General features: G+C 49.8%; 1 protein-coding gene across 3 annotated transcripts in view; it reads left to right on the forward strand.

Annotated features, from left to right (window-relative positions):
* Nucleotides 1–10,851, forward strand: part of Ciita (class II major histocompatibility complex transactivator) — a 46,764-nt gene that overhangs the window by 17,627 nt on the left and 18,286 nt on the right. For 2 of the 3 annotated variants that reach the window (XM_021184946.2, XM_021184949.2), the window contains exons 2-9: nucleotides 2,600–2,746; nucleotides 2,946–3,041; nucleotides 4,405–4,467; nucleotides 4,605–4,685; nucleotides 6,974–7,018; nucleotides 7,469–7,603; nucleotides 9,188–9,352; nucleotides 9,989–10,057. In XM_021184946.2, the coding sequence (XP_021040605.1) occupies nucleotides 2,600–2,746; nucleotides 2,946–3,041; nucleotides 4,405–4,467; nucleotides 4,605–4,685; nucleotides 6,974–7,018; nucleotides 7,469–7,603; nucleotides 9,188–9,352; nucleotides 9,989–10,057 (801 nt within the window). The remainder of the gene's footprint in view (nucleotides 1–2,599; nucleotides 2,747–2,945; nucleotides 3,042–4,404; nucleotides 4,468–4,604; nucleotides 4,686–6,973; nucleotides 7,019–7,468; nucleotides 7,604–9,187; nucleotides 9,353–9,988; nucleotides 10,058–10,851) is intronic. The other variant, XM_021184947.2, reaches the window with a different exon arrangement.

The raw sequence follows: 10,851 nt of genomic DNA on the forward strand, positions 1-10,851 counted from the left end.
TGGTGGTGTGTGTGTGTGTGTGTGTGTGCATGAGCACACACTGAGGATGGAACCAAAGGTCTCTCACATGCTAGGCAAGATCACTACCATTGAGCTACATACACCCCAGCCAGTCTCTCAGTATTGGTTACACTCCTTAGTTCCATTCTGTCTCTTGTGATCACCTGAAGCCCCTGAAGGAAGTGAAAGTCTTCACTGAGACTAGCAGTTTCTGCCAGCCTCCTCTGCATGTGCCTGAGCTGCCTACTCTGGGGAGACAAAAGGCCGGAGAGTCACTTCCTCCTTTGTCTATGGCACTTGTCTCCTCCTGCCCAGGCCCAGGTCTTCATCTCCTTCCATGAGCTGTTGGACCAGGACCTCCCTCCCCACTGCTGTATTTTATAAAAAGAAAGCCAAGGATATGTTCGATAGAACATGGTATGGTGAGGTGGGGTGATGCCTCTGCAGGCCCATGCCGAGGCATCCCTCCCTCCGAGGGAGCAGCCACATGACTGATATAGTACAGAATAGAGTTTATTTAGGGAAAGGGAATTGGGGAGGGAGGGAGGGAGGGAGGGAGAGAGAAGAGAGAATAGAGGGAGTAGAGGCTGGCTAAGGAAACATGGAGGGAGGGGTAATGGGGAGAGGGGAGAGAGGGAGAAAGGGTTCAGGGAGACAACGGGCAGAGAGTAAGAGAGCAAGGAGGGGGTGAAATGTTCCTTTTATAGTAAGGCAGGCATACCTGGCTGTTGCCAGGTAACTGTGGAGTGGAGCCTAGAAGGAATGCTAACATCCCCGGCTTTGACAACTTACAGGGTGGCAAAAACATCGGATTGTTCATTTAAAACAAACTCTACTGGGGCTGGAGAGATGTCTTGGGTGCTATTTTTGCTTGTTGCTCCTCCAGAGGACCAGAGTTCAGTTCCTGGCATCCACAGTAAGCTGCTCACAACAGCCTGAAACTCCAGCTACGGGGGTTACCACACCGGCTTCTGATATGTGTGAGCATTTCACTCACACCCACACACGCATGCACACACATACACACATACACACGCATGCACACACACACACACACACACACACACACACACTACCATCCGCATCTGCTGAGACACAGCAGCACTGCCAGCACCCTAGAACTACCTGCTGACACTTTGACTTTTATGCTGTCATTTTGTGGACATCTTGGAACCTTTAAATCTTTAATTCATTGAGCACTTCCATTCACAGCATGATCATTAACCCAACTGAAACAAAAGTAACCTCACAAAACCTAAACCCTCTACTGTAATGCGTAGTGGGGACAGAATGTCCCCAAAGGACTAATGGTGGAAAGTGCCAGAGATGTCTTCACAAATAGGTGTGGAAGCCTTGGGGAAGGTCAGTTTGCAGAGAGTTTTCTAAAAACACTGCCCATTCACAGTGTGAATGGGCTCCCACACACACAATGTGCACAGACTTTTCCTCAGACGAGGAAACTGCCTTGTCACCTGTGTCTTCATTTCTTAAATGTTGGCCACAGAGGATGTGGCCCTGCCACCATTACCCCAATCTGGTTCTTCATCTGAGAGACAGGAACATAATTCGCTAAGGGAAGCCGGAGGGTGACACATGAGAAACTGGACATCCAATTCCAGGAACTTGGGCTGTCTGGGAGTTCTGACTAGACAGTGTCCCTGTGTGTAGGGAGAGCCTGGTACGTGCCGCAGGCTTGGGTGGGGACAGTGTGTTGGTTACTTACCTCATTGCTGTGAGGAAGTACTCAACAAAAGCAGCTTAAGGAAGCACTGATTCTGGCACACAGTCTGAAAGTCCAGGCCATTGTGTAAGGAAGGCCTGGTGACAGGGGTGTGAGGCAGACGGTGGCATTGCATCTGCTCTTGGAAGGCAGAGAAAGATGAATGCTGGTGCTTAGCTCATATTCAGGACGAGTCTTCCCACCTCAATCAATGTGATCTAGAAACTCCCTCAGAGGCATGGCTACAGGGTGGGGAATCTCAGTGGTGAGGGTCTTTGCTATCTCCATATGGCTTGAGTCCCATGGGCAGCTAAAGAGGACATTTCTTCCCACGAGGGTGAGCAAGGCCATCTTTGCCTCCCATCCCTTTTGGAACCGCTGGCAGAGGAGAAGGTCTATTTGAGAGGCTTATGAATCAACTCCAAAGCAAGTGGGGATAGAGGAAGCATGGCCTTGGAGGTACTGAGGAATCCCAAGCCAAGACCTGAGGAGACCTGGGCATGAGTGGAAGTGGGTGCATTCTGGTGAGAATATCCCATCTGGGAGCGAAGAGACCCTTCCCTGACGTCTCCCCAGAATGATGAGCTTTCTGTGACTGGAGGCTTGCGTGTGACTCTCACATGGCACAGAGCCGCCCTTGACCTTCCAAGGTTCCACAGGGACACTCCCTTGCCATGCTCCAGAAAACATACTTAAAGAGGACAAGCCACTCACCTTGGGCCTCACAGATGGGACTCCAACTCCTCTCTAGTGTCTGGAACCCTGTTGTTCATATTCTTAGGCTCCTCCCACCCCCAACCCCCAGCAGCAGTGCAAGTTCACTCTCTGCCTTTGCCTACCATAATCCGATGACATATCTGAGTGTATCTCTCCTCCCAGACCATAGTCTGTGTGCCACCATGGAACTGGGCTCTCCAGAGGGCAGCTACCTGGAGCTCCTTAACAGTGATGCCGACCCCCTACATCTCTACCACCTCTATGACCAGATGGACCTGGCTGGAGAGGAGGAGATTGAACTCAGCTCAGGTGGGTCTCGTTCCCCGGGACCTCTCCTGGCCTTCTCAGGACTTCTGCAGGCAGGAGCCGGTTAGCAAGCGGGAGAAAAAGCACTGGCTGCCTGTCAGAACCATGGACAGCTCCCTGACCGCGCTAATTGCGCTGACCCTCATTTGGAGACAGTCTCCCTCCTTCCTCACTGCCCCTCCTCCGGGCTTTCCCCTTGCAGAGCCAGACACAGACACCATCAACTGCGACCAGTTCAGCAAGCTGTTGCAGGACATGGAAATGGATGAAGAGACGCGGGAGGCCTATGCCAACATTGGTAAGGAGGTCGCAGAGGCCAGCGAAAGGACCAAGAAGAAGAGTCTCTTTCACTAATGTCACTAGGTCCTTCCCACCAAAATTACAGCTAGGGTCAGCAACTAGGGCTGGAAGGGAGGGGACTTAGAGGAGGAGGAGGAAGAGGAGAAGAAGGAGGAAGAGGAAGGGAAAGACTAAAGGGATGCAGACCCCTTCCCTGATGGCTACCAAGCCAATTGTGTCCTTTTGCAGTACTCCCTTTACTTTCTTTCTGCTTCTTTATGCTTTTTGCTTGTTAGGTTAGTTTTATTTTGCTTCTGAGACAAGGTCTTTTGTAGCCCAGCCTGTTCTGGAACTATGTATTCCAGGCCAGTCTCAAACTCATGGCAACGCTCCAGCCTCAGCTGTGGAATGCTGTGGAATCCCAGCATGCACCACATCCAACTCTACACTTCCATTTCCATTTTTTTCTGCTCCTCTTTTACACAAAGCCCACACCACATACCCTTCCCCAGCACCTAAGTCAATGAGCTGTCATGCATCAGCCGGCCCTGGCAACACGTTGGTTTCTACACCCGTAAGACCACACTGACGCCTTGGGGCAGCCAATGAAGTCTGTGACGTGAGAATCTTCTATTCACAGAGGAGGAAATTGAGGTGGAGAGAGATGAAGTGGCCTCAAGGCTGAGTCAGATGGCAGATCTGAAATCCCATGCCAAGGCTCCACACTTCCAAGCCCTGACTTAAACACAAAAAGGAAGTGTCTAAAATTGAGCAATTTGACAAGGCATGTCCATCAAGGTAGCTTCATGGGGTAACAGCGTTTGCCACCAAGCCTGATGAACTGAATTTAAGCCCCAGGAGTCAGTTAGTGGGAAGATAGGACAGACTCCTGCCAGTTGTCCTACAACATACTTCTAACGTTGCTGCCCACCTCTGGATAGCACCCACTATTTGTTCTCTTCATTGAGATGAGGAAACAGGAACCAGAAACATTAAGCAACCAGCCCAAGGCGGTCCAGCAGAGGGAGCTAGTGGAGAATAGAGACAGAATTTGAACTCAGCCCAGTGGCAGACATTTTTATGGGCACATGCTTTCCTTATCTAATAAGACAGAAAACACATGAAAAGCTATGTCTGTTTGCTCATTCACTCAAAGTATACTCAGTAATAGAGACCCTACTGTGCACCAGCCCAGAAGGTCCTTAGCCTGAGGCTAGACACATAGCAAGATTTCAGGGGATCCTTTGTTTGGTTGGTTTTGGTTTTTGGTTTTAAGACAGGGTCTCTCTACATCGCCCTGGCTGTCCTGGAACTTTGTAGACTAGGCTGGCCTCCTTCCGTGGGAACCTTTTTGACTGACCGTATGCTTTTTTATCTGGCAGCGGAACTGGATCAGTACGTGTTCCAGGATACCCAGCTAGAGGGCCTGAGCAAGGACCTCTTCAGTAAGTCGGGGGAAGTTGATCTAGGCTCAGTCTTTAGTCTTTCCTGACCTGAAGAAATGGTTGACAGCCACACCCCTCACGGTGGCTTTCCCGGGGATTCTGTGATTGTGATGTGGGTCTCTGGTGTTTCTCCAAAGTAGAGCACATTGGAGCAGAGGAAGGCTTTGGTGAGAACATAGAGATCCCTGTAGAAGCAGGACAGAAGCCTCAGAAGAGACGTGAGTGAGCCCCTCCCTGACCCAGCCTGTCCTTTCTCAGATCCGGTCCTTCCTTCCATCTGCAGCCTGCTGTGTCATACTTGTCTCCATTTAGTCCTATCTGTCTCCCCACCACATCCCCATGCCACACAGCTCTAGAGCCCTGGGGGTGGGGATCTATGTGGGATACTTTGATGCCTGTTCCTCAATGACTTGAGTCCTGCTTCCCTTTGGGTCTCTGAGGAATATCTCTTTAAGCAATGGGTAAGGCCTCAGGCGGGACTGGGATGGAATCCTGAATCTGCTGTTCAAAGGCTGTGTTACCCTGACTAGGGACCTCTACACCCCTCCTGCCCTGTCTCCTGCCTCCTTAGTCTGTCCTCTCTGGGTGGCCATTGATGCTTTCCCATGCAGGTTAGGGCACCCCTGCCTTGCTGACCCTCTACCCCTACCACACACACACACAAGATACATCTGAGAGGCCTGTGTGGCCTGTCCAACCTCCTCTCCTGGCTCATCACAGAGGGACGATACTTTGGCAGCCTATCCCACTGTTCCTGAAATGTTTTCCTCTCACCCTTCAAAGCCGTTAGCTCACTTTGGCCAGGAAACCCTCCCTGACCACACATCCACATAAAGTCATTGTCTTATTTATGCTTATTTCTCTCTTTTTTTTAATGTATGTATTTTATATCTGTGGATGCTTTGCCTGCATGTGTGTCTGTGTACTACATGAGTGGTGCCTGCAGAGGCCAGAAGAGAGCATCAGATCCCCAGAGACAAGAATTACAGATTGTTGTGAGCCATCATATGGGTCCTGGGAATTGAACTCAGGTCTTGTGGGAGAGCAGATGGTACTCTTAATCACTGAGCCATCTCTCCTGTCCTTTTTATATGTGTGTGTGTGTGTGTGTGTGTGTGTGTGTGTGTGTGTGTGTGTGTGTGTCCCAGGCCTTTTGCATGCCAGGCAGACATTTTACATTAAACTGTATCCCCAAGCCCTGTAATATTTATTTACTGGTGGTCATGGGAGTCTGGCATGGCATGTGCTATAAACATCTAAAGTCCTAAGAATAAACAGTGGCAGCATTTGCATCTACTCCCCTTCCTGGCCTTAGCATCTCTCCCTGAAGGCAGTTTGTGTCCAGTACTCTCTTTGAGCCTTGTTGGAATGCTCCACTCAATTGTTCTACCCCTACCACACACACACACGCACACGCACACGCACACTCACACTCACACATACGTGAGCACACACACATCAACATACATATAAACACACACCTACGCATACACATAAGGCATAGACATGTGTGCATGTGCATATACACACAAACATATGCACATATATACAAGTACACACACATGCACACACTATTACCCTCTGCCATGTGTGGGAGGCATTTCTAGATTGCTGATGGAGAACACAAGGCTCTGTCTGCAGATTCCCCCATCTTCTCCTCTCTCCCTTCTTCCCTTTCTCCCTTTTGCAGATTTCTTTCTTTTAATTGTTGTGTGTATGGACACACACATACTACGGTGAACATGTCAATATCAGACAGCTCTGGGATTAGTTCTCTTCCACCTTTACATGTTTCTGGGGGCTGGCCTTCCCACTTCTCTCCCTCTTCCCTTCTTCCCTCTCTTCTTTCCTTCCCTGCACGCAGCCCCTCCCCTCGGTTGATATTGGGATCTATTTGCCTTGAGATGCTCCATCCATTGGTAGATTCCTTGGTCCATCTACCCATCTCCTTTGGGTGCCTTGCCAGTCTATTACAGCCTATGACTCCCTTTGCTGCCTGCCCCTCCCCAGCATGCTGGCTCTTTCACATCTGACTCAAGTAGCATCCTTGGGTGGCTGCCCCAGGTGGCTCCATGAGCCTCTTGCTGAGGGACATGGTTTTCACCACTAACCTGTGGAGATAATCTCTGCTTCTCACTGTTGTCTGCAAGTGGACATGTGGGTGCAACGGTAGAGGATCCACAGAGGAAGTATCAGGCTCTCTAGCAGGCTGTGAGGACAACCTGAGCAGAGCCCAGAGAGGTTGGCTCTAGTAGTTTTGTAGCTTTAGCCTCACCTGATCTGTGACTTTGCCTCTCCCTTACTCTCACCTACCTGCCAAGATGCTTTATAGCTAAGACACGGGCTCCAGCCCTGGAACTGGCCAGCACCCTGAGGTATAGGGGAGGAGTGGGACACAGTTTCTCAATTCCTCAGGCAAGGTCACAGAGCCTGCTGGGACCCAAGAAATCTCTATGGCTGGGTACATCCCAACCCAGGGCCACTGATCTCAGGGTTCTCTTTGCAGGCTTCCCAGAAGAGCATGCTATGGACTCAAAGCACAGGAAGCTAGGTGAGATGGGCAGGTGGTTCAGAGGGTCCCATTTAGGGGAGCACAGCCCCCGTCAAATGCAGCACAAGCCAGCATTGAACACCAGAGATCAGGGTTGGAGTAGTTCAGAGGTAGAGTGTGTGACTACTGTGAACAAGGCCCTCTTTGAATTCTAGCATCATAGGAGAAGGAGGAAAGGAGGGAGGAAGGAAAGGGAAAGAGAAAAGAAGAGAGAATGAAACATCCCCACTGAGGGAATCTACTGCTGTCCCTCCCACTTGTCGCCCCTCCATGTCTCTGTCAGCCACACCACTAGGTGTTAGGGACACCACTATAGGCAAGACAGGCTCAGCTGCTGCTCCTGGAGAAATAAGTACCCCTCGAGAGGGAGTTGGTCTTTCACCCCACATCACTAAACAGAAGATGGGTGCTGTGAACAACCCCCCCCCTCACTGCCTCTGTCTCCTGCAGTGCCCACCTCTAGGACCTCACTGAACTATTTGGATCTCCCCGCTGGGCACATCCAGATCTTTACCACTCTGCCCCAGAGACTCTGGCAAATCTCAGGGGCTGGCACAGGTCTCTCCAGTGTCCTAATCTACCACGGTGAGTGTGGGAGCCCAGCATTAAAGCTGACTGCCTCTCATTCCTCCCTAACCCCTGACCTTGTTCTTTCCCATTGCAGACATTGGCAATTGTGACATAGCACCTGGTCATAAATCCTCTCTCCCCAAACCTGTCTCTGTCTTTGTTTCTCCCAAAAAACAAAGTCCGGGAGTCTCTAAGGTGGTCTGCCTATGTGAGCGGTGTCTCTAGGGTGGTCTGCCTATGTGATCAGTCTTGTAGCCTTCTCTGTGTGGTTACTTCCTCTCCCCTCAGTTTTCTTCATTAAAAAACATTTTATTTTATTAGTATTTGTGTACGCACACATCAGAGTGCATGGCTGCAAGGCTTGAAGAAGCCAGAGGCGACAGATCTCTCTGGAGTGGGAGATGCAGCTGTTGTGAGCAGCCTGATGTGGATGCCGGGAGCCCAATGAGGATCACTGGGAAAGCAGTGCATGCTCCTACTCGCTGTGCCGTCTCTCCAGCCCTCAAACACAAAGCAAAGCAAACAAACAACAACACTCATTTTTATTTTTAAACTCTGACATTGATCATACTCACTATTCAGCCAAACAATAAGAGACTGGAGACTTGAGGGTCTCCTCCCCTCTTGCCAGCGTGCTGGGATGAGGTTTGCTGTGCATCTGTGCACAGCTCTAATTTGCCTTTTTTTCTGACCAATTAAACGTTAATCCACCATAGAAAGGCTGCCAATAAGCCCCAGAAAGACATGGCCGGGCTTTAAGGGATGAGGTGGGGATGCTCAAGCCCATAGCCTCCTTAGACAAGGGCTTCCCAGAAGCAACGGGGCAACTTCTAACATGTAGGGAAATGAGTGCTGACCATACTGTGGGAGTGCCAGGGAGCAGATGCTCCGAGCACCCTGTGAGCATACTGTGTCCACTTCACGAGGGATGGGATTCCCTCAGACTTCTCTCCCCAGTTTAACCCTGGATGCCTTCCATGGGAGGTTCCTTCTCTCCCCAAACTCAGCAAGTGCTCACCTCGAGAGCAATAAGATCATTTATTCCAAAGCCAGATCTGAGTGACCACAGCTGGGAACACAGAGTCAGGCTGCCTCAAATGCCACATTCCAACATGGAAACAGTTAAATGAACGTTTTATAGTGACAGAACAAGAGAGTTACAAGTCAAAGTATCTTGCAAATACATTGGTGCAAACCTCAGCATTACAACAAAGAAGGATGCCTCTGCTAGCGTCCACACCTGCTATCTGATGGCATTCTTAGCCTTTGGGTTGGTGGAAATAGCATCTGGTACATTCTAAAAAGGATTTTTACCTAAAGTCTTAAGGATGCTAGCTTAAACATAGAGGTGGGCAATTAATGTTTGTGGGGTGGGTGCTAAAGACTACCCAAGACAATTTGGCTCTGAACCTGCAAACTTCCAGCTCTCCACAGGCACAGAAGTCCTAACTAGTCAGTCAGCATTTAACACAGATGTAGTGCTCTCCCCACTCCAGGAGAAAGTCAGTTCACACTCTACCATTTGATTGGAGCAGAGATGACCCCAGCACATTTCTGGATGTGTTCCTAATGGATATATCCTCCTTATCTTTGGTGTAGGTGAGATGCCCCAGGTCAACCAAGTACTCCCTTCAGGCGGCCTCACTACCCCCAGTCTCCCCCAGTCCCCAGACCGGCCTGGCTCCACCAGCCCCTTCACACCATCTGCAGCTGACCTGCCCAGCATGCCTGAACCTGCGCTGACCTCCCGTGTAAATGAGACAGGTGAGGCCTGGGGCACTGAAAGAGGCGTTGGAAGCAGGCTTTGGGGAAGGATATTTATCAGACAGTCAGAGCTGCCTGAGGAGATGGGCAAGTCAGCCCATGGATGATGGATCATGAGGGAGGGTGTGTGAGGATTGGGGCAGCGAGTGTGACCGAGGATTGGATGACAGCTGGGACACATATGTCCACCCAAGCAGAACCACAAGCCACAGCTTCCTGTTGATCCTTGGCGTGTGAAAGCAGACTCCACTGAAACTGGAAGCCTAGGCTTTACTTATAGAACATGTGTTCGAATGTTGCTTTTCTTTGTCTGCAGACAGGGTCTTGCTATATAGCCCTAACTGACCTGCAATTCAATATATACCTATTAGATTGACTGTAAACTTGCAAAATTTCTATCTAATCCCCTGAGAGCTGGGATTATACATATTGCAATGTCTGGCTTACCATAATCTTTAAAACATTGGTTTAAAATTTTTCTTAAACTGGAGATATCAGATACAGTCTTGGGCAGCCTTCTTGTACCCTGGTCTTGGAGCTCAGGCATGTGGTCCTGCCCTCAGCATGCCCTACCACTGGGAGTAATACATGGGCACTCCCCAGACTCTAACTTGACACTGACTTCTTCATCCTCAGAGGACACAACATCTCCCTCCCCATCCCAAGAGGATCCCGAGTCTTCCATCAAGCTTCCAAAATGGCCAGGTGAGTGACAGTAGGCCCTCTGTCCTGGAGACCTGACATGAAAGTTCAAAGCACTTCATTCATTCAGTTCCTGGTCAGTTCCTTGTTGTGGGCTCACTTGCTCATTCATTCATTCTTTAACCCATTCATGTATCACCGAGTTGATTTCCCCATTGTTTAACATCTGTTCTGCCATTGGAGCAGTAGTACAGGCATAAGTAAGTCCTTTTCCCTGGGAGGCACTGTGGGTGAAGGAGTTAAGTGTGGAGCCCAGAACAATGGAGGATGGTCAGCTATTAAAGAATAGCTAAGCCCCCAGGGTGCCCCTCTGGAGTGCATCCCCAGGCTTTGTACTGTAGACTCCCCAGTCCCAGGGTCACCTCCATTTCACCGATGAACTAGCCTGAGGCATAGCAGGGCACCACACAGATGGGTTCCCAAGTCTCAACCTTTTAGGTTTTTGGTTTTTGTTGTTGCTGCTGACACCATTTGTTTGTTTGTTTGTTTGTGTGTGTGTGTGTGTGTGTGTGTGTTTGTTTTGAGACAGACTCTCATTATTTGGCTCACACTGTTGAACTGACTCTGTAACTTAGGCTGGCCTCAAACTCACATCCCTATTGTCTCAGCCTCTTGAGTACTAAGATAATAGGAATGCAACACTGTATCCACCTCCTTCCCCTTCCCTCCCTCCCTCCCTCTCTTGTTCCTCCCTCGCTTGTTCCTCCCTCCCTCCCTCCCTCCCTCCCTTGTTCCTCCCTTTATTTATTCCTTTCTTCTGTTTTCTTTTTTCTAACTTGCTATGTAGCTGGGGAAAA

Source organism: Mus caroli, chromosome 16 (genome assembly GCF_900094665.2).
Source record: "Mus caroli chromosome 16, CAROLI_EIJ_v1.1, whole genome shotgun sequence".
Lineage (NCBI taxonomy): Eukaryota > Metazoa > Chordata > Mammalia > Rodentia > Muridae > Mus > Mus caroli.